The 24725-nt window shown below is 38.3% G+C and overlaps 1 protein-coding gene across 17 annotated transcripts in view; it reads right to left on the minus strand.

Moving 5' to 3' along the window:
- The window catches only part of MITF (melanocyte inducing transcription factor), a 210043-nt gene that overhangs the window by 9640 nt on the left and 175678 nt on the right, over positions 1-24725 (minus strand). For 8 of the 17 annotated variants that reach the window (XM_023619737.2, XM_070236845.1, XM_070236851.1 and 5 more), the window contains 6 exons: positions 20086-20313; positions 18951-19034; positions 16728-16823; positions 9565-9682; positions 7331-7387; positions 2252-2327 (listed from right to left, as the gene is read on the minus strand). In XM_023619737.2, coding sequence (XP_023475505.2) covers positions 2252-2327; positions 7331-7387; positions 9565-9682; positions 16728-16823; positions 18951-19034; positions 20086-20313 — 659 coding nt within the window. Of the gene's footprint in view, positions 1-2251; positions 2328-7330; positions 7406-9564; positions 9683-16727; positions 16824-18950; positions 19035-20085; positions 20314-21343; positions 21512-24725 lie in introns of those variants that run through there. The other 9 variants (XM_023619736.2, XM_070236844.1, XM_070236848.1 and 6 more) reach the window with 3 other exon arrangements.

Genomic DNA, 24725 nt, shown 5'->3' on the forward strand with positions numbered 1-24725 from the left:
GGCTCCTCTCAGTTTTTAATCATTATAACTCTAATGTACTCACATATGAGAAAATTAAGAACACCATTAAAATGTAGGCAAAAGTGAGTTGAACAATTTAGAGCACTCCAGAAAAATAATTAAGAATGAAATTATAATTACATAAGTAATATTTCTGTAGCACTTTAAACTAATGGAGCCCTATTATAGGTAATATTCACGATGATGACAATGGCAAGGATGAAAACAAAAACAATTAAATGTATGGAAAACTTCCTACTCCAAAATCTATAGCTGCGAAATGCAGACTGGAAGTATCAGCTGGGACATGTGAAGGGAGGGCCATTAAAACAAGCCAGCGAGTAATTGATCCTCCTATGAGTTCCACGAAGAACAAAACAGAAGTTCTCTCCTGAGAGGCAGCGCTACAGCCCCGGGAGAATTCCCTGGGGTTGATCCCCGGGGTCTGGGCACCAAAGACGGCACCCGCAGGAGGTGTTCTAAGATCCTCAGGCTGAGTACAGAGCCGATTTACTTAACATTCAGGGCTAAAACCAAAGTAACAGAAACCTTACCAGCCAGAGAGAAACGGACCTATACTGAAAGATGCCTTAACGAGGCCAGTAAGGTGAGAAATCAGTATTGAAACAGGCAAGCAGCTGCCCAGTTTTTCAGAAGTGACTATTTCAACCAAATATCTTGTTTTGCTTCCTTGTGAGACCCAATCAATCAATTATGCCTTGGGGCTTAAAGGAAAGGTTTTTCTAACTTCTTTTTTTTTTTTGGAATGACACTGAGCCTTTTTTCACACAGAAGTGTACACAGATCCCCAATAAATAAATCAACAAAAGCACATCTGCTCTAGAGAAGGAGCACATATGGGGCTGAAACCCTGATCAGCTCAACTGTGTCCTATAGCAGCCCCAAAGCTTGCTCCAGAACCCCGGTATGGGAAAACCCTGTAATAGATTATAGTCCATTTCATCTTAAAACAATGCCTACAATGAAAGATCATTATCAGTTTAGATTATAAACACCTAAGTATTCTAATACAATGGAGAAAGAAGATATGCAAATACAGGCTTTCACTGCAGCCCCATAATTTCATAATATGTTGCTAAAGGGATCCACACGCCACAGTTTAAAAGAATATGCTAAAAAGCAAAAGCTGATAAAGAACAGGAAAATGGGAATTCAATTTCAACTATCATGCAAGACTGACTATAGGAAATGAAGGTCACAGCCCCTTAGTAGGATAAATTTGTGCTGCAGAACTGAGAATGTGAATGTTTTGAGTTTCAAAATGGCTTTCCTAGAAACCTGGGAAAGCAAAATGTTGATGATGGAAATTGTGCTTGAACATCCATCAAAACCACCTTACAATGGGCAATGGTTTTATTTTATTTTGTCATAAATTCCCTGACAATAATGTGAATAGCAAATTTAATAAGCCTTGCATGAATAATGCTTGATTTCATCTTTACATTTTATTAGGTAGCTCAAAGGTCATATTCAAAGGCTAATTTCCTAGAATGCCTGTGGGAGCCATTAAAATGTATACATCCTCTAACCCCTTACTTCAAATGGGCCAATTTCTAATGGATAAAAATGGTGTATTTGTTGTCCTATTTGCTGACGTGGCTGGCAGGAAAATTCTCTCTACCACTGTTAACTCTGAAAGCGAGGGGAAGGCAGACTGAAAGCTGACCTGTACTTAGAAGAGGATTAAAAATTACTTTTTTTCATAAACAGGTAAAACATACAAACAGCACGCAAGTTTTCAAAAAAAAAAATTGACCTTTTGTCTGTTGAATACTGTGAAACCTGACATCTCCAATATCAGCTCCCAATGCCCACCGATAGCATCAGAGCTGAGAACAAATACTAGACAAATCTTGCTTTAACAGCGACTGAAATCTCTGTACTGCATGAACGGCTAAAATGACTTCTTTTGGCAGCTTGGTGTTTATTTGCCAAGGATTTTCAAGATTTCAGAAAGCCACTTCCAAACACCCAAATCATCATCATCATCATCATCATCATCATCATCTTCTTCTTCATCCTTTTGTACGATTCAGTTTATTTCTCTTGAAATTTTCGTTTGATAGGACTAACCAACAGAAAGTTGTAAGAAGTATTTAGGAATGAAACCAAAGGGAGAAGGGGCATTTCCTTCCTTTAGTTTTTATAACTGTGCACTTTTTACAACATATGAAAAAATATTAAGGCACGAGAAAAGATATGATTCAGATTAACATGCAATTGTACTCACGGATCATTTGACTTGGGAATCAAAGTACCTAGTTCTTTAATGCGGTCATTTATGTTAAATCTTCTTCTTCGTTCAACTTCAAGAAAAGAGCAGAGGAAAGGGCCATCAGTAACAGCGCCACGTACCACACACAGTCAGCACATCCCACTCAAGGCAGTGGGTGTTAACTTCGCCAGGTCAGGACAATGTAAACCTGAACCTTTATTTCCCAGTTTTTACCACGTTTTTGGTACTGAGGTTCAAGCACTTTAAAAAAATGAGCTGCCTTTGTACAGAACTTTATCAGTTACAAAGCCTTGAGATACACAATTTCTCATTCGATCCTATAACAACCCTGAAATTGGAGTCCTATCTTCAGCTACAAATGATAAAACCGCCTTGGAGATATTAGGGACTCGGGGAGAACATCCATCAATAAGTGGGGAACAGCTTGAACTCAACCCTGATCCTCCAGACCACGAGCGGCAAACTTTCTGCAAAGGGCCAGTGAGTGAGTACTTTTGGCTTTGCAGGCTACATGGCAAAAATTGAGGATATTACTTACATGGCAAGAGAAAAAACCAGATTTCCACAAATTTTTAATTGTCGAAGTTCAAAATGTGGTAATATTAACTGGGTACAGTTTTTTGCAATGCAAATCTATTAATCAGAAGCATTGGATGCCAAAAGTTGGATTTTATATAATTTTCACATATCACAAAATATTATTCTTGTTTTGATTTTTTTTAACCATTTAAGAATGTAAAAAAACATTCTTAACTCACGGGTCATACAAGAACCTCTGCTCTAGCCCAGCACTGCCCACTAGAAATACAATGCAAGTTACACGTGTAATTTTAAATTTTCTAGCAGCCAATTAAAAAAGTGAAAAGTGGTGAAATTAACTTTATATTACATTAAACCCAATATATGCAAAATATTATCATTTCAATGTGTAATCAATATAAAAATTTATAAATCAGATATTTACTTTCTTTTCTTTGTACTAAGTTTTTGAAATCAATGTGTATTTTACACTTAAAGCTACATATCAAGCATTCAATAGGCAGACATGTGGAGTGGCTACTACACCGGATGAGACAATCCTAGAACTTAAGGTGAGCATCTTTAACTATACCATGCACCCTAACAGCATTCCTATATTACAAACCTAGTTGTATGTTCAACTAAATTAATGTAATCTTCTTAAGGGAGGGTGAAAGAATAAGGCATATGAGTTAATAAATGTTTCTAATTTACCTAGTCTGGCAAATAAATTCTAAATAATTTGAGGTCTAATAAATTGGGTTAAAGTTGTTAATATTTTACTTTAACTACCTTATAACCTAATATATATTTATTTGACTCATTAATATTCTGTATACTTACATAAATGTTATTCACTGCTTTCCCAATTTGTAAATTGTATTTTTTTCTTAGCTGAGTGATTGTTTCTATGATTAAATCAGTTATATATAATACTGCCTTATCATTAGACTTTAATAAAATAGAAATAGTGAGTGATATCAATGGTTCTGAAGGAGGAATTTTTGGATCTCTGATCTTCTAGCTAACCTCCTCTAAAACTCTGAAGCTGATACTTTTTCTTACTTTTTCCAAGTATATATAGTCATAAAAATTCAAATAATACTGACATACATAAAGTGAAATAAAAGTCCCCTGTAAGTGAAATTAAAAGTCCCCTAGACCTAGACGTGAGCACTGTTAGGTTTCTTACATATCCTTTGTGATTATTTGTATGCTCTGAAAATAAACATGCGGGTGGCTTAGGTGTGCACCCAGGCACAGTCCTTAGAATTCTTTTCATCCACAGTCACTTCCTGGTGATCTCATTTAGTCTCATGGTTTTCAATACCAGGTATACACTGATGACTCCCATACTTACATTTCTAGCCCAGACCTCTCCCCAGAACTCCAGACTCACACGTCTAACTGACTGCTAGATGTCTCCATATGGAGGTCTAATGCACAGCCCCACTTCAAACATGCCTTCCTGGTCTTCTCTGCTCAAACAGCTTCACACACAGGCTTCCCACCTCACTTAATGTAACTCCATCCTTCTAGTTGTTTAGGCCAGAACTTTGGAATCAGTGCTGCAGCTCTGTCCTTGTCATAGCCTACATACGATCCATCATCGAAGCTCTTGGCTCTACCTTCACAATATTTCCAGAATCTGTCCACTTCCAACCTCCACTGCTGCCCGACGGAAGCCCCCATCATCTTGTGCCTGGATGACTGCAATCCTCCTAACTGGCATCTCTGCTTCACCCACTCCCCAGCTGCTTTGGTCTGTCTAGAACACAGCAGCCAGAGGGATCCTATTAACACCTAAGTAAGAGCATGTCAGTCCTTTGCTTAGAACCCTCCAATCACTTCCCATCTCACCCAGAGAAAGGCCAAGTCCCCAAGGCACACTACAAGGATCTGACGGGCTCCCAGCCCTCTGGCCATGTCTATTATGACTCACCTGTGTCCCCCGCCTTTAGCCCCGCAGGGTCCCTGCAGTTCCTCAACCAAGCCGGACACACTCGCCACTTCAGGACTTCATACTGTTGTCCCCCATGCCTGGAACACTCCCCCAGATATCTTGGCTCTGCCCTCACCTCCCTCAGGTAGTGACTCAAATTTACCTATAAGCCTTCCTTGACCACCGTATTTAAAACTGAGCCACCACCTCCCATGCCCGTCTCACCTCCGCCTGCTCGGCTGCCCTTTGTCTCCTCATAGAACTGTCTACCTTTTAATATCCGTATATTTCATTTATTTATCGTGTTCATTTTTTGTTGTATTCCAAGCACCCCTATGGGCCTGGCACACAGTAGGCCCTCAATAACTATGTGTTAAATAAAGAATGATATAGTTAAAGTAGAATTACACTGAAGACAATTCTGCATCTATCTTCTCTCACTTAGCATATTGCTGACACCTTTCACTGTCAACATTTAGATGGATCACATTTTATTTTTATTTCAGTGCCTTCCCTCCTCAATAATTTTTTTCATTATAAAAGTGATATAAGCTTGCAAAAAATACAAAAACGTATAAAAGAAAAAGTAAAAGCTACCTTTTTACACCATCCAATATCTATATGTCTGAGGAAACTGTCAATGATAAAGGTGACACCTAGACCTTCTCCCACACATACACACACCCACACCACACACACACATCGCTATACAGTGTATTCTTTTACATAATGGGATACTGTCGATATTATTCTGCCACTTGCTCTTCTCACTGAGTAATATATTGTAGACATCCATCTAAGTCAGGTGAGAGAGACCAACCCCATTCTTCTTCAAAGCCATTGAGTATCCTTCATATGGATGTAGTACCATAATTTATTTACAAATCCTCTACTGATGAATATTTAGACTGTTTCCAATATCTCCCTCTTTTTCAATGGTATAATGAATATTTTCGCTGGTGCTCATATGTACATTTTATTCCTATCATACTTATCTTATGCTGAAAACATCATCTTAATATATTTGTTTACACATCTATTCTGTCCGCCCTGAGTTTAAGCTCAAAAGGGTGGGAAACCTGTCTGTCTGGTTCATTTCCATAGAAAAGTGCTTCATAGATAACAGGGGCTCAATAAATAGTTAATGGCCAAATAAATGAGTGAATAAATGGAAGTATTCTTTTGCACATTCTAGCAAGTACTCTACAACATAAATCCATAGAAGAGAAAGAGCTAGGCCAACAGGCAACCTAACCTTGAGTACTATTTCCAATGGTTAGATGAGATTGTAAGATGGTTTTATAGCCCCCAGAGTTTGAGCAAATCATATTTGCACATTACTGACAACCCTTAACTTGAGAGTTTAGGTGCCTGCATAAAGGTGTATATTGTTTTTGACACGATCCAACTTAGTTTCCCAGATTTCAGGTAGGTGAAGTTTTGGATAATGCCTAATTATCTTTTTTCTAAGGTATTTTAAAAGAAGAAATATCTTAGAGCAAAATGACTTGGAAGCTAGAGAAGACATCAGAATATTAGTCCAAATCTCTTGGTTAAAAGATGAGAACTGGAAATGAGAACTGAAAGGGCAGTATCTATCAAAAGAAAAAACTCGCTCCCACTGGGACCAAGCCATTCCATTTCTCAGCACCTAACCTGGAGAAACAAACTGCCCTGTCCACAAAGAGGCATGTAGGCAAATGTGGACTGTGGCATTGTATATAAAATAACAGAGAAAAACTGGAAACAACGTAAACACTTAGCAGTAGGATGATTACTAAGTATCACACTATCACACTGTGGAATACTATGCAACAGTTTTTAAAAAGTAGATAGACCTAGATTAATAACAGCAACAGATCTTCAGGACATACTGCTGAATAAAAGAAGCAAGCAGCAACAGAATATGGACAATGTGACACTGTTTGTGTTAAAATATACACAAAACAATGCAACATGTCGTCTGTGTGCATATGCATGTATGTGCGACATTCTTAAACACACAGAGGTTGGGAAGACCAGCAGCAAACTGAAAAGAATAATTCTTATTCCTGGAGAGCAGAGGAAAATTCTGACCTTATTCTACCATTTTTATAAAGAAAAAGTTAATTTAACACATAAAAAAAAAATCGCTTCAAATGTTAGAAGACTTTTTTTTTAAGCACAGGTAAAGTCAGAAATTTGGGAGGCTCCCTCTCTCATTTACTCCCCCTCAGATGTGCTCCATTTTTTTCTTGCAAATCTCACTGAGAAGGTGATCCCATAACTCCCTTTTGTTAATAAGTTCCAGTGTGAGCAACACCTATAATTGGGTAGTTGGGGATCACGTCTCCCACACACACACACACACACACATCCCATCATTACAAACAGGGAAAATAAATACTCTTCAGGGTTACTGAAAAGAAGTATACAAAAAAATTCAATTTGATCAAAGGTGAAATATGGGGAAAAATATACACCTTGGTTCCTCTGAAAAACAATTTTCTTCCATAAAACATACCTTTAACAGCTATAGAAATCAATCTCCCTCCACAATTTCTGGAAAAATCTTGATATATGGGGGAACATCAACTCCAACATCAAATAGCATGAACATAAAAGCAACTCACTCAAGTTGTGATTGTCCTTTTTCTGCCTCTCTTTAGCCAATGCTCTTGCTTCCGACTCTGTGGGAAAAATACACGCTGTGCACGTGAATGAAGTCATTAGAAATTGGAATTGTTCAAGGCACACAAAAATGTAAACTACAAAACAGCTCATTTTCTAAACATCTGGAAGCTTATCGGACTTGACTCTAAGTAAAACTAGTTTTTAGAATTACATCTTTTATAAAATTTGCATTTTTTTCAAAAGCAATGTGTATCAACTAAATGCAAACACTTGGCTTCCACAAAATGGTAAAAGACCAGTAACAAAGACGTATGACACACTGTAGTCATAACACGTATGAGCAAGAGAAAGATAACTAGAAATCTATAAAAATTTGTTATTATAGTCTATTATCAGGAGTCAAATTTTCCTTTCTTTTCTTTGACACCTCGTGATACACACCGACATGAAAACTAAATAGAGAGGCTCCCAAATTGAATCGCTAACTGATTTATGGACATAAACATTTTTTCAGAACTTGGTGCCAGGTTCTGTCAGAACCTGCTAGAATGAAATTATTTAATGACTCTTAGGAACAACTATTTACCAGTCTGAGTTTATAAAACAAAAATAGGAACAGAGTACAGAGGCATTTGGTGTCAACTCCGTTTGGAAAGGTCTACTTGCAGCATAGCAACTCTTGTGAGGTCTCTGTGATAACGATTACTTTTTGCCTTACAGAGAGCAAAACAAAACAAGAAGAAAACACCTTGTTTGACGAATCTGGGATTCAGGAACTTCTGTTATTTTTTTTTCAGAAGTGATATCCAAAACATTACACTACTATAATTCAGAATTTTACCTCAAAATAGAATTTTTTTTAGTATAACTTATAGCCACTGAAGCATATATGTGCAAATATATTTATTTTTTTATATATTATTTTTATATATTTTATATATATATTTTATATGCTTATATATTTTTATATATTATTTTTAAATATATTTATATATTTTATTTATTTATATATACATATATATCAAGAAGCTGAATTATTTCATTAGGAAGGTCAATCCAAATAATTTTCTATTTTTTTCCTCAAATGAAAGTATGGTAGGTAGCTTTTATTTACACACCTTCCACTTCAGAATCTTAATTTTTTTGCTGTTTTTGTCTTTTGAGGAAACAATCACATATATAATTCAAAACTCCACTTTGCACTCAAGTAGAAAGAATTTTATTCACGTCACTCTGACCATATTTTATCATCATTTTTCTCATTTGGCAATAGTTTCTAAGACTCCGTGGTACTTTTCCTTCCTGGGAGGGTACCTACTTATTTGTTGGCTTTCAATGGTTTTTACTTATTAATTAATTATCTTTTTCAACTACAATCAATGACTTTTTAAAAAAATGTCTTTCTTCTGTCACAATTTTCTGAAGTATTTTTTTAAAAAGATACCCTTGAACAGAACAGGAATGTTTTGCACCAAATCCATATTCCATACTCTCAGTCTGTTCATCCAATCCTGCAGGATGCAAGGATCAAATAATAAAACGGGGGAAGAGGTGAGGGCCATAAAATTCAGCATGGTAGAATGCCAGTTCTAATATAGTTTTGTCATGTTTTAATGGCCAAATGCCTTTCCTAAAGCGTTAAAAAAAATGGTAAAATCAGTAATTTCACACTTGCCTCAAGAACAATACCCATTGCTCCATTTTATAGTTTATTTTTTTCTTCTGTGTAATAAATCTTTTGCACGTGATACAGCAAAAATGACAGGAGGCGTCTGAAGGTATAGAAAATATATTCTTACCCTATCCCAACTGTGGGCTTGAATGTGTGTCAAAGGAAAATTCAGACCAGGGTTCTGAAACTCACTGCCTCTAGGGGCTTGGCAAGTAACATCACCACCGACTGGGTGGAGACAGCTTACAATGGAAAGTGTTGCCTGCTATTTCCCCTCCAAAGGGGACAGCAGCCTGGACACAATGATGGGTGCCATGGAGTAATGGTGCTGTGGAGTAATGGCGGTCCCAGTGTCTAGTATCTCAAGAAATACTGGAAACCAGGATTTTCAAGCATAAATCCACTATGTTAAAATATTGCTCAACATTTTAACCACTGCATAGAGTTAAAAAAGTATGTGTGTGAGTTGGAAATTGTCTGGAGGTCACTATTTTGATAGCTTTGCTTGTCAGAAAGTTAACAGAAAATCCCCAGTAAGAGGCACATTTGCCAGGTATTTACCTGTGAGCTCCCTTTTTATGTTGGGGAGGTTGGCTGGACACGAGTTGCTGATGGTGAGGCCTGGGGGCGGCAGGCCTTGGTTGCTGTAAAGGTCAATTAAGTTTCCGGAGACAGGTAACTAGAGAGAAAAACAATAATGGAAATGGATTGTTCAACAGTTCCTAAGTTGTTCAGATAAAACCCGCATCCAATTATTCCAGGCTTTACTTGGTTTGGTTCTGGGAAATGGTTTGATGTAAACAGTCATTTTTAAAGTAGGAAAACATGAGATGTTTACCTTTTCTTCACTCACAGATATATGGTCTCCTTAGCCAGTTCTCTGAGAGAGGAAAGAATGCAGAATCTCACACCCATAGAATGGGTATACTCCCCAGCTTACAGGTTTATTTGGGCATGGAGACAAGGGATAATGCGCCAAAGGCATTATCCAGCCCATCTAGTAGCCTTTAGTAGAAGTTCAGCAAATGCCGGCTATTATGGTAAAATAGGGTTCTATGCGGATGACTTTCTCACCAAATCAGGTTTTTTCATTAAAGTCAATTTTCTTCCTTCTCTCTCTTCCTCTCTCCCTTATTCTCTCTTGTTCTTTTAAAAGGGAAAGCAATAAAAAGTGTTTTCTTATTGGAAAAGAAATGGTTTCCCTTTTGATAAAGAAAAGCTATTTTCCTTGAAACTGAAATTTTTCACAAAGCCACAAGAGGGAGCCCACTGACTTTAGTAAAAGACCAAAAATACACTTCAAAAAAAAAAAAAAAAAAAGAATATTTAGCCTTCCCAAGCCAGCTTAAGAGCATTTTTCTTTAGTTATGAATTGAATATTTTAAAGTAGTAAACTTATTTTTTCCCAACACTGACTTCCTTTTGTCATACATGCATTTCCCTGTAATGAGTTCATTCGGGAGCTTGATACACCCTGTTGTATTTCCTGTTCCCACTCCCTGAAGTAAAGTTCTAAATGTTAACTACAGGGACACTGTTACATGACCTCACCACTTCCACTGTAGAAAATTCTCATTTCCAGCTTAATTCAAACAACTCCTATAACTATTACCAGGGAAGACTTTATGTCATTTATTCCTTCCCTTACTCGATTACACACTCCAAATTTTACTCTACCTCTGAGAAAAGTAAATTTAGACAGCATTTAAGTGTGATTAAAATATTTTGTGACTGCAAGGTATCTAGAAAAGGTTGTACTGCAAGATAGCACCCTTTATTCTCTCAAATGACTGTTAACATACAGGTCAAAATTAGAATATGAAATAAAGACAGAATCAAATGCGTTTCGCCTCATTGGTAGCCACTGGCCATGTATTCCTATCACGGTTTCTAAATAAATACTCTAAGAACCAAACCCCTAGCTAAAGAGATGCAGGAGGGCTGTAGCTGTACAGAGAATAAGATACTTCCCAACAGGTTAATATGACTGCGGCTGGGGCAGAGAGGACAGACACATCGGCAGAGAGCAGCAGAGCACATTGCTCTCTTCTCCACTTCGTCTTCTGCTCCTTTTTGAAGACAGCATTTATATTATGTACATAAAATGTAATACACATACCCCACTTACATATGCACATAAAACAATGTATTGTGATAATTTAAAATGCCCTTGAACCACACTTCAAGGCTTTCTAGCTGAGGCACTGATAAAAAGTAACTTTGATGATTAGCTGTCATTTTGCTAAGTGGTTTTATTTGATACAGGTCACTTTCTCAGAGTCAACCTTGCCTTGTGTATGTTCAGTTTTATTCTGGTCCAACTTAACACTGCAAAGTGAAAGGTGCACAAAATGTTGCAGTACAGCACTATAAAAAGTCGGAGAGTCGAAACTTACAAAGCTGCTATGACATCTGATAACTCCTCTGGATTCCAAAGCTTTATCCTCCTATCTTTCAGGAGTTTCAGATTTTGTGAGAACTCCCGGGTATTAATAAACCAAGAATGCAACTTCAAAATTCAATGCAACAAGCTAAAAAGAGTATTCTCATAGCTCTAGAAATACAAATGATATGTTTTCATATGCAAATTATATGTAAAACACACAATCGTGTTATTATGATGATTTGTTAGGGATAAATATGTAATAGGCAGTGATTAGGTATAGCTACCTTTAAAAACACCTCTAAGTCAACAATGGATCTACATTGAACAGATATTTAATTATAAGCTTCTTTAGGACAAGAATATATTTTCTAACCATATTCTAAAGGAAGATGCATATATATATATATACGTAATAAACGCAGGCTCACAGAAAGAGAGAGAGACACAGAGATAGAGACAGAGGGTAAAAGAATCAAAAACTGGAAATGAGACAGAGGCAGGGTGGAAACAAGGAGAGAGATGGAAAGATTGATGGACAGACAGGCAGGTTAGGGGTGGAGGAGACAGAGAACAAGACTGCAGGAGACTCAGAGACAAATGGATTGGGAGGGGTTAAAATTTTAAGAGAAGATGGCTGTGATTGGCATGGATTGACAGCAGTGGCTACCAAGAAGGGAGATGAATTAAAATTTCTGTAACAAGATGCCTTATCGGGCACTCCACCGAGGTCAGACATCATTACTTCCAGTCAAAAAAGCAGCTGGTAACCCTCCCTCTAGTCCCCTGAAAGATTTCTCGTTTTGGCTGTTTTTCCAATACTTGCTCATTAGGAGTAGGTGGCATAGAGCCTGCCAGAGGATTCTAATAGAGAAAATGTAATTTTGCAGGCACCTGCTCCGGGCCAGGCACAGAACTAGAAAGGCACTTTGTGTGTGTTATCTTACAAGACATCACAGAAGGAAAAGCCATGGTGCTTGCTGTGTCTGAATGGAGGTTTTTGGTAGGAGGTTCATGTTCCATGTTAACAGCAGTATTGGGTGGTAATCAACCTGTTGATATTAACCAAGCAGAAACTGCGCTTTTCAATTAATCTCATGTGGACCTGAACAAAGTTGCTCACCAGCCAAGTGTGGATACTCAAATTTACAAACTAATAGTGCAGCGATTTACAGCCTGGGTTTAGGAGTCAGAGACCTGGGTTAAAACCTGCCTCTCTTACTGACCTGCTGTGTGTTATTAGCCTCTCTGAGGCATGGTGTCCCCCTCTGAAAAGTGGCAATCGCATCACCCATCTCACAGAGCTTTGTAAGAATTAAATGTGATAAAGTAGGTGAAACAGTGCCTGCTACTTAAGTGATCGATAAGCTGCTATGTTTAGTAATATTATAATTTTCTAGAAAATACTGTTTTCCCAGTCTACAATTTGGACAGTCGAGCTAATTTTCACCTTGATCAACAAAACTATCTGCCATGCTAATTAACAAGTACCCTGTCAACCATTACTCCAATTGTACCAGATTGCCAGGCAAATCTTAAATCAGGGGATCTGCAGAGCTGAAGCGCTCACTTATTATCCTAAATCGGTGCTTTTCCCACCAGGGGACGTTTGTCAATGTCTAGAGATATTTTTGATTGTCACAAGTCAGAAGGAGGGTGCTACTGGCACCTAGTGGGTAGAGGCCAGGGATGCTGCTAAACATCCTACAATGGACAAAACAGCCCCTACAACAAAGAACTATCCACTCCAATGTCAATAGTGCCAAGGCTGAGAGACTCAGTCATAACTGTGGCTCATGTTCTTTGTATTAATGGACGTTATTCGTTGAAGTTACTAAAAGGAAGGTTGATTACAATAATATGTCTTTCTAATTAAAAATTAGTCTGCTGGCTATGCATATTTAAGAAAGGATTCTGTGGTTCCCCTTCTGGGTTAGAAAAATTCCCTCATAAACACAGTTAACATCATAATTAGCTCAAAATAACACCTTTGCAGCTAAAGAAGAGGAAGAAGCATCTTCTGTTAACATGGATATGTTGTGTCTCTGCCGGGTTTTTATCCAGCATGTTAACCTGATGGACAAGATTTCAATTTCAGCACACGAGCCACATAAGGGACAGATGAGAGCCACAGTCCAATCAGGACAAATAGAGAGAAGGCAGACAGGCATGGGTCTGTGCCCTAAACTTGGTCTGAATCGAGTTCTTCAAGCTCCACCAAAATGAATATTTTTCCAAGTCAATGATAATTGTAAAACATTATTCTTTTTTTCTCTCTTGGATGGTCCCCTTCTCTGAATATCAATTGAACACTGTTAGCACAAGTAAACTGGGACTTTTATTATTTGTTTGTGATGGTACAAGAGGGCCCTTGTGTTCTCAAAATAGTTATTTCTAGACTTCAATTCCCCTAGGATAGTTTCTTCTCTAAGTGTTCCTTCCACTTTGTGTTTTTTATGTAGTTAACTTGAAATAAAGCATTTCAAAGAATCAAATAAAAGGAAAAAAATGCCCAACAGGAATAACATTAAGTTTAACCTTTATTGTGGGGAAAAAAAAATTAAAACATTAGTAAGTTATAGTAGTTTTGTTATTTAATTTTGACAACTAAAACCCAAGTTTATCAAGAATAATAGCTGGTAACCAACATTTAATGAGAGCCTATGAAGACCAGGATGGTTCTAAACGCTTTTTGTGGATTAACTCTCATGATTTTCACATGGATTATGTTGCTTTAGATGCTATTATTATCCCCATTTTACAGACAAGGACAGTGAGGCAGAGAGGTCAAATAACTCACCCAAGAGTATGCATTGAATTCAGATGTCTGGCTCAGAGTCCGTGTTCCTAACATCTGTGTTATATTGTCTTTCCCCTAATAGCAAAATGCTGAAATAGTTCGTCATGGGAAGGTTCCAATGGGGCCACATTTAGCCTTTTCCAGGGTGGGAATATAGAAGAGAAATGGATGCAGGAACAAAGTCAGTGACTTCTGAAGGTGGCTGTAGGTTACTCTTCTCCTGACTGGGGATTAATTCAACTCTGCCCAGGGGATCTTTCCTATCTGCAAACTCCTCTGAGATGGCCTATCTGCCTCAAAATTATCCTTCTCCACTCAAGGGCTCAAGTGGTCTCCCCTTTCCAGACCAGTAAGCCCCGTGAGAAGAGGAAGCATAACTTACTCATCTGCCTCCATAGCAGCTCACCTAGTGCTGGTCACGTATTAGTCATTTAAAAAATGCTAAATCTGTCGTAGGATTAGTTCAGGAGCAATCAGATAATAACGGAATAAGACGTCAACTCTAAAGCAGACTGACTAAATAGACTTCGGTATTGAGTCTAAAGGAGAGAAGCAAATGGGGATCATGACAACTGTTGCCAGAAGGGGTGTCATGAGGACAAGTTCTCCATGAGTCAAACTGGGACCCATGCCTGGAATTTACAGAGAGACTCACTGCGAGGAATATTTTGATTATTAAGTATGATGTTATTCTAACATAGAGCTTGACACATTACAGGTGCTCAATTAATATAAGCTGAATAAAACACTATCAAAATTACTTGGTATAATAATTAATAAAAACACTTATTGCTTTAGCTATTATCAAGCACAACTTATGTTTCCAATGCTAAATGCTACACATACTTTATCAAGTGAGATGACCATGTGAGGCAAGAACAATTATCAGTCCCATTTTACAGATGGGGAAATGTAGGACTTCAAGAAGCTGGGTAACATGCAAGGTCACACAGCAAATGCTGACTTAGGATTTGAACCCAGCTCTGATCACAAATCTCCTACTCCTAACCACTATGTTTCACTGCTTCTCTTGTGAGTTACTGCATATGCTCCACTGGACGCTTTCAAGAAGCTGGATGCCTGATTTTTTTTGTAGGGGACAGCGGATATGTAAGAGGAGGTTAATGCATTGAGTTCTAGGCTGGATCAGATGATTTTAAAGGTCCTCACCATTGGGAGAAAAAAACCAATAATGATCTAAAAAACCATACCAATTCTATAGTCCTGAGTGTGCTTGGGTACCCATTTGATACCACTGGCAAAGTGACCACGCTCATCAGCAAAGTTCTTTTGAGATGACTGAGCCATTGCTAATTAATGCTGCGAGGGCAGTGAACACATTGTAAATATACCCAGGTCTTTGGGTATATTTATAAATTCCCTCGTGCCAGCTCCCTCAAGTGTTTTGCTCATGTTCGTCCCAGGATTTTGCCTACTGACAAGTGTAGTCAGCCTCATGGGATGTACATAGTTGAAAGCAGAAGGGTTCCATGGAAGCCAATCAAGAGTTCAAAAAGGGTGGGGAGAGTTTGGCATGGAAACATTTGTCAGGATAACAGAACATTTAGTTCTTTCAAAATCAGGGGGTAAGTTTAAATGGGTAGGAAGTTGACAAAAACCAAAGATCCTAGAAGAAGCTTTGAGGTTTCAAGGGAAGCCTTTACCCCTCAAGACATCAATAAGAGAACTTAAAGAATTGGACCAAGATGAGAAAGAAAAGAAAATGCTAACTATGAAAATTTAGTTTATTAAGGATTTTGGTGTAAATAAGTAAGGGGTATGATGTTCCCTGGCTGAGGGAATTTATTATTGGAATTTAGTCTTTTTAAATAAATCTTTTTATTGTGGTAAAAATATATAAGCTAAAATTTACTATCTTCACTATTTTTAAGTGTACAGGTCAGTAGTGTGCAGTATATTCACATTGCTGTGGGACACATCTCCCGGACTACATAAGATCTGCAAAAAGACTTCAGCAAAACGGTAACATAAGACACAAATACAAGGAATGGAAAAAATAAACAATACAGGCAAGGCTCCAAATTACAAAGATAAATAAGTAACATAAGAGCAAACACGACCACTGTTTTACTAACTAAAATTGGAATAAATTTCACTGTTGAAGACTATCCCTCTACCACCCGTGAAAAGTAAAGGACGGCCTTTAAAAACTGCATTAATTTTTGGGGTCAACTAGAATACCACTGTAAATAGTACAATCCATAGTATTTCCCTTGGCGGCAGTGCACTAAGCTGGGCATTAGATGTCAAAGGGAACTGGAGATTCTGATGTCCCATCGAAAGTGGACTTGGACTCCAAGGAGTGTAGAGCTCAATCATGGGGTTACTGACAAACTCATGAGGAATTCTTAATTTCTGATGTCAAAGTCACTTATTTGTGATCCTGAGATAATTCTCTGTTTTATTATTAATAAATTTCTCCATGAATCACTTGCAAAGATAAACTAAAAGTTCAGGAAAAGGGAGAGAACACTAGAAACATCTCAAGATTTTCTTTGGAAAAAAAAAAGTCATCAATACCGTATTTGCCATTTGCAAGGCAGGATCCATCAAGCCCAGGATTTCTTCATTATAACTTGATTCTAGGCTAATGATGTCATCGATCACATCATCCATCTGCAGAAAAAGGGGCAATGAAAGAGGGACGGATATAAACAAAAACTGTGCAAAGCAAACCAAAAAGAGATCCGCCATGGTCTTTTCTTACCCAAAGCAATAACACTCCTTAGTTAGATTCTAAGAAGTAACCGTCCTCTTCCTCCCAAAATATGAATATTATTGGAGGCCATTAACACTACTGGGTGATAAGAATGACATTTGCAACCAGCACTTAGTGAGTGATAATTAGATGCCAGGCACCAAGCTCAGGGCTTTTCAGGGGCTAAGATATTTACCCTGACAATAGCCCTATCAGGGTAGATGCTATTATTATACTAATTTTCCAGGTGAGATAAATGAGAAGCAACTTGCCTGAAGTCACACCCTGAAGAAGGGTTAGAGACACAATTTGAACCCATGCTCTCAAGTGCTATGCGAAACTGCCCACCCTCAACAAGAAAGAAGAACCAGGAAACTTCATCTCGAAGGATAGCTGCCTTTTCCTTTTTTCTCTAAGAGCTATGCCCCATACCTTTCCCACACCCTCTTTGGAGTAGGAAAACAGATGGTAATTTAGCCCTTTGCTCCCACAGGGGCACGTGGGGCACTGTGACTGCCAGGCTACTTACTACTCCTGCACTGATCTATCAGTGACTTGTAAAATAAGTTTCTCCTTGTACAGCTGCCAATGTGCTTGGCACTCCCCGAGGAGTACACCAGGACGAGGTTATCATTACGGTCGTGGAGCTGACATTCCCTCTAGATCAATTTTATTCCTGAAGTACCAAAACATCAGTTATGATCATAAACAAGAGTGATTACACGTGCATTGCAGCACTTGCAAGGACAAGTCTGTGAAAACATTTCTTTGTAAACACCTTCTGTATGTGAGCTAGTCAGGGTATGTGTATGTGTGTGTGTGTGTGTCTGCGTGTGTGTGTGCATGCACACACACTTGGATCTTAATCGTGCTTGGTAAGTACACAACGAAATCTCAGAACTCAGAGGGATGGTCCTTTGTGTCTTCTTGCCTCTTTCAATTGAAGAGAACAGGCTCCAATGTCATGGAGTCTTCATCCTCCCACTTTCTATATTAGGGGCAAAGCCCCGCTCTGTAAGAGCTTCAGTGTACCAATCTGCAAAACGGGGTTAATAATACTCAGTGCCTTATTGAATTCTTGTGAGATTTAAGGATAAACCATATAAAGAGCTCACAGTACCAGGAATATAGTAAACATTCAAAAAATGAGTGTTATTCAGTGACCCCTGAGAAGAATAATTGGAGGTCAGTTTGCCAGCACACTGTGTATTAACTTCCGTTTCTAGGCACACCAGTTTTATCTGTTTGTTTTTAAGAGATGATTTTCAAATTGAGTTGGTGACAGGCAAATGGGCCAGGGGACTTATGAACAACCTTTCTTTGTATATTTTTAACTTTATTTTTAGGGAAATAAAATTAATGGGCTTCATGTGATTTTCAAAATAATTTTTTTCTCTTACGAAAAAAGTAATGCAAGTTAATAATAGGAAATACAAAAACGCAAAAAAAATTTTGCTTATTATTCTTCTTTCTCATATATATATATACATTTTAAAATACACAAATATATTAGTAAATGAATGTAGGATAATTTATATATCCATTAAATAAGATATCACAGAAGAACCTTTAATTACATGGGAAAATATCCATGAAATATTATTAAATTAATAAAGTTTCAAAATACATGTTCCATGAGATTCCATTTTATAAAACAATATATAGATCTCACATATACATACACACATATCTTGGTTTTCCTTAAAGTTGGTACCCTACAAATTTGTATAACATACACTGATGATAGTATCTAAATGAGGCACAGCATTTTACATTTTATTTATTAACATTTATGTATTTTAAGCACTTCTTAATGACTTAAAGTAAGGTAGGGAAAACATTTTAAGTTTAATTTCCCTAGTAATTATTTAATCACGAGACGCTATGAAGAAAATGCCCTTGTTCATAGCTTTCCCTGTTCAAAAAAAAAAAAAAAATCAATGGGGGGGAAAAACCCCTTAAGTCAACAGGAAGGTGTGATTAGCCACAAATATAGATTCTTATTACAAAGTGTTACATCCTTGGGCTGCTGAGTCATTCAGTACCTGCATGCACGATGCTCGCGAATGTGTGTTCATACTTGGGCATTCGCTCTCCGCCCTGTTTTGCTCTTCAAATTTATAAAACCCCTGCAAAAACACAAGCAAAATCAGCTCATGACTTGGATTTGCAAGTGACTTTTCAATAACATGTTCACATGAGGCTGATGGTGCAGCGACAAGATGAACTAATAAGCTTTTAAACAAAGTGGAATCTGACCAAGAAACGAAATAATGAAGGAAGAGCGTCCATGAAATCAGCTTGACAGATGACAAATATGGACAGAGAAGAATAAGGCAATTGGCTTGGGCAAAGGGGAAAAGACTTAGTCCCTCTAGAAATTAAAGTCAAGCAAACTTCAGGAAAGTCACCTCTGAAATCACATAAACATTTCAGAGTACAGTAAAACTCCATTAAAACGAGGCTTCTCATCTCATAATTTGGAAATAATGGGCATTAAGTCACAACTCTCCTCTCAGGTATTTTTATGTTTCAAATTTGGATGCAACCATTAGCTTGAGGTATTTGAGTCTTGTCTCCAATCCAGCCTTTACAAAAGCAGATTGAATGGGCAGCGACAATTTTATTATGAAACTGAATTTATCCAGCCATTAAACCTTTGCTTCTCTGTAAAATTCTCATGTGCTATGTTATTCAAATCTATCCATGCACATTCTGTGCTTTTTTCCCCCAACTCAGGGAGAAATAAAAATAATATTCAAGACATTCACAACAAGCAGAACTTCTAAACCGCCTGTCCTACACCTTTTCTATTTTTGCTTTTCCTTTTCCACCTTCCCTTCTCCTCTCCCTGCATTTTCACTGCTTTCTAAACGGAAAGGCATTGAAGAGAAGGGAGCACTCAGCTACCGAAGTGGAAACAGGTTGGGAGAGAGTGTCCTCGCCTCTGCGTTCCACTGGGACGGAGCGGGCCAGGTCTCCCGTCATGCGCCACAACCCAATAACCCAGGGACAGCGACAAGAGGCTGGAGTGCCACAGCCATGCTTGCAAATCTGGGACAAAGGCCGAGGAAAGTGGCCACACGGACAGACTAGAGTCCAGAGTCAAGTGCAGGAATGATATCCAACAGACAGTCACTTAGTGTAAGAAAACAGGAGAGGGGAGGAGACATGAATTACCTCTTTTTCACAGTTGGAGTTAAGTGTAAGCATAGCCATGGGGCTGTTGGGTGCGCTGCTCCCCGGCACCGGTGGCATGACATGATCGCCAGGCTGGTTTGGACATGGCAAGCTCAGGACTTGGTTGGCATGTTTATTTGCTAAAGTGGTAGAAAGGTACTGCTTTACCTGCTGCCTTTGGGCTTGCTGTATGTGGTACTTGGTGGGGTTTTCGAGGTGGGTCTGCACCTGAACATAGCCAGGGAGGGAAGAGAAGACAGCGGTGTTATTTGTGAGTTTGGGACAGCTCTTGTTTCAGGCACGAACATGAGACTGGCCAGTCCATGAACAGAATAAATTATTAAGCCCTCGTTATGTACCAGGCACTGTGCTAATGGATTTTGATATTACCGAAGTTTAAAGTCTAACTCTTAGGATTTGGGGTAATACTTTCCCTGTTTCATTTCCCTGCTAATTAGCGGTACATCTCTTTAAAACCTTGTGCCCTTCTTCTCATGTCTAATGACTAAAAATTGGCAACTGGCTGCAGGGCAAAAATTTCCCCAACACACCTGAAAGGTTTTATTACGATCAAAACAACAATCAAGAAAAAGGAGCATAACTCAATTTATTTCACTTTCTTTGGCAAACAGAACAGCTTTCTGTTAAAAAAAAAAAAAGCTCCTTAAGAAGCAACTGTAAAACAGTCGTAGAAAATCAACAGAAACATTCTGATGATTCAATCAACTAGCTGTGGATTAATTCCTCCCACTTTCATTTGGACATGATTATTCAACATTTTAATTAAGAGCTTGAACGCAACATAAAAAGCAATTCCACATTAAGCAGTTTCTTTCAAATGCATAACACTTAAACGTATGCGGTTTTAAAAGCATGAATATTAAGCCACCGGGATATTTTTCTGCCTTTCTTATAAACATTAATACAGAATTAGGAAAGCGTTTTTTAAATTTTAAATCAACAACATTCAATTTAAAGTCACTTTTTCCTTGATAAACACAATTTAATCTTATAAGCTATGAACAGCGGCTCAAAGAGAGGGCAGAGCTACACGCCAGGGAAAAAAATATATCCTACGAATACCTTGTTCAAAATTACACTGAATTACTTCTTATGGTATCAAACAACAAACAGCATTAAAATAGTAGATTTGTACTTACTGAAAACAGTGTGTCTATTACAATAACATGAAAACGTGTATTACTCAATTGATTGCATTACATTTCAGAGACTAAATATGAATAAGAATAAAGCTCACCTGATAGTGATTATATTCTAGCATTTCCAGCATAACAAGGTTTTAGGTGGCCCCAGTCCAATGAGAAATGGTAGACTATTCACTCCCTCTACTTTCTGTAATTCCAGTTCCAAGACTGACTGGCACAGAGAAGGCACTATAAACAAGGTATCCCGAGACGCCACCGGAAACTTTATCACAGCGGTCCTGCTTATAATAACCTAAGCTAATTAGTTATGCATTTAAAAAAAAAATGTTCACACAAGGGGCTTTTTTTTGGAAGCCCTACGAGTTTAGTCTTAAATATTGATATCAATGTTTCCCCCTGGCTTGACGTCATGCTTTTTTTCATAAATATAAAAGAACCTTTTAAAGTGATGAGCTATCAAAGTCAAACTCACTGTCAGATCAAGGCCAGTTCACTATTCATCTTTAGTTCCAGTAGTATTAATAGACAATGGTATTTCTCTCCCAGCAATAGGTTAAGAGCTCCATGCTCCCTTTGGAGAAGACATTGCCTAAAAGCTACTAGTACACATAAGACTTTTCTAATGGCCGAATAACCCTGCCACTACCGACTTGCAGGGAGACTATCGTTTAGGATGCAGGAGTCTCCGGGCTGAACTTTCAAGTTCAATGCCGTCATCTTGCATTGTGGTCTCAAAGTGCATCTTATTCTTAGCTGGATAGGTATGTAACTTTCCTCCTGAGCTCGCATCAGGAAGAGAGGGAGTTAGCCTAAATAGAACAGGAAAACTACACAGACACACACAAGACTAGATGTTTATTTATGTGGAAAATAAGAAATAAACGTCTTCCCAATTTAACCCTCAAATTAGGAAGCATTAAAATTTTTACTAAAAATCTTTTGATATAATTCTCAGGGCTAGAGAATAATAAGATTTATCATACAACTGATGCATTTATATATTTACTCATTTATTTATTCCATTATTTACTGTTATTATGTGCTAAACACTGTGCAAGGCACAGAAGATATATTGCAAACAAATACATTTGATCGCCAGCTTTCAGAAATTTATAGTCTGGGGAGAGGAAAAAGAAGAAAAAAAGGCAAACAAATATATATCTAAAAATTATGATAAATGGTTATTCACTGCTGAAATGGGAGGTATTTTAAGCATTAAAATTTGAAATTCAATAATTCTGTCCAAATGCCCAGGATAATGAAGTCCTTTAGGCTGACAGTCTCAAATTGCTTCAAATGACTGATCAAACATGAACACAGAGGTTCACAGAGACATTTTAAGTTTCATAAAGGGTCCAGACACGATAATGATGAGGACAACAGACATTACTAAAATAAACATAAAATGAGGGCAATGGGTGTAATGTGCTCATTTCACTATTACACTTAAAAAAGAAAGGGCTGCACATTTAAAAATAAATGTTAATTCACTGGCAGATCCTTATTCTTTAATGAATTAGAATTTTATGTGTTAGCGAGGAGAGAAGCAACTTGTTCTCTATTTGGCATTGTCTGCGAGGTCTTTACTACACCCAGGTTGGGGTAATCAGAGTGGGATGTATTTTGCTCTTTTACTGTCAGTGTCTTTTTAGTTTTCAAGAAAGTTGAGAATAGATTGGCTATAAACACTATGCAGGAGACAGAACATCTCTAGCTGTCCCAATCCAAGTACCTGAAACAGGTAACATAAATGAGGGACATAAACTATAGGGTAATATGGAGTGGTGAGGTCTGTGGCAAACCAGAGGACACACGTCTTATCTATTTTTTTTTGAAGAAGAAGATTAGCCCTGAGCTAACTACTGCCAGTCCTCCTCTTTTTGCTGAGGAAGCCTGGCTCTGAGCTAACATTGTGCCCATCTTCCTCTACTTTATATGTGGGACGCCTACCAGAGCATGGTGTGCCAAGCGGTGCCATGTCTGCACCGAGGATCTGAAATGGCGAACCCCAGGCCGCTAAGAAGCGGAACGTGCGAACTTAACCGCTGCGCCACCGGGCTGGCCCCACACATCTTATCTAAAAGGAATAGCTGACATAAACTGCAGCTGATGGTGGCCATATGGGAATATCAGTCTAGTCCAGCTAGACTGTCTAATTTTTCAATTTAGCTGGCAATCTGAACTTCTTCTTCCTTTTTATTTTATTTTTGGTGTGGAAGATTGTCCCTGAGCTAACATCTGTGCCAATCTTCCTCTACTTTATATGTGGGTTGTTGCCACAGTGTGGCTTGATGAGCAGTGTGTAGGTTCGCGCCCAGGATCTGAACCCGTCAACCCCAGGCCACTGAAGCAGAGCGTGTGAACTTAACCACTATGCCACTGGGGCAGCCCCTGAACTTCTTTTTTAAGTGAAATCTCCCAGATTAAAAACAATGACATCCAATTGTTTGATTTTTCACCTTGCATAAGACAAATCAAACACAACCGTGGGGTGGACTCAGCCCATAAGCCACTAGAATGTGGTCTCTGCTCTACACTGTACAGGAGGATAATCTTCATATCTACATTCCCTGGGGGAGGCCCTAGGTTCTGGGAAGTTAGTTCCTCTTCTGAGAATTTAGTGTCAAAATCCAGGCATTTCCTGGTGCTTCTCTGAGAGACAGCATGCCTGACAGCACAGTCAGCAGAATAGTTAAGAACTCGAAACCTGGGTTCAAATTCTGGCTTTGCAGCTTACGACTGAGGTGACCTTCTGCCAGTCATTAACTTTTGCAGGCCTTCATCTCCTCCTGTGCTCAGTGGAGATGCTAACAGAGCCTGCCTCGGAGAGGTGTTTACAGCATGAAATGAAAACACTCCTCTAACAGGCTTAGCCACGTACGTGAAACAACAGCTCTCAAACGTTTTTTTTGTCTTAGGATCCTTTTAAACTCTTCAAATTTACTGTGTTTGTGTGGGTTGTCTATCTATCAACATTTACCAGATTAGGAATTAAAACAGAAATTTTTAAAACAAGATTATACACTAGCACATATTCCTCTGGCCATCAGAACAATGACATTTTAACACGTCATCTAGCCTCTGTAAAAGTGTATACTCGTGAAATGAGTGTGGGAAAAAAAGAAAATAATTTCTTGATATTATTATGAAAATAGTTTTGACCTGGCGGAACAACTGCAAGGGTCTTGGAGACCCCCAGGGCTCTCTGATCACATCTTGAGAACTGCTGACCTAGAACACAGTTATACGCTCGTATGATCACCATCCACCCCAGCCATGTCATTCACCACTGTGTATCGGTGGTGCGTGACACAACCTCTGTGTGTCTTGCCTCCCTCGTCCAGAAGACGCTTGAGGAAGACACTATCCCTGTCCTAACTTCCTCATAGCAGGATTATAAGGCTCTGCAGTCCTCTGACTATTTTAAAAGCCATATAGATATAACTTTCTGTCTTCAACCATCCTGAACCATAG

This window comes from Equus caballus, chromosome 16 (genome assembly GCF_041296265.1).
Source record: "Equus caballus isolate H_3958 breed thoroughbred chromosome 16, TB-T2T, whole genome shotgun sequence".
In the NCBI taxonomy this organism is placed as follows: Eukaryota; Metazoa; Chordata; class Mammalia; order Perissodactyla; family Equidae; genus Equus; species Equus caballus.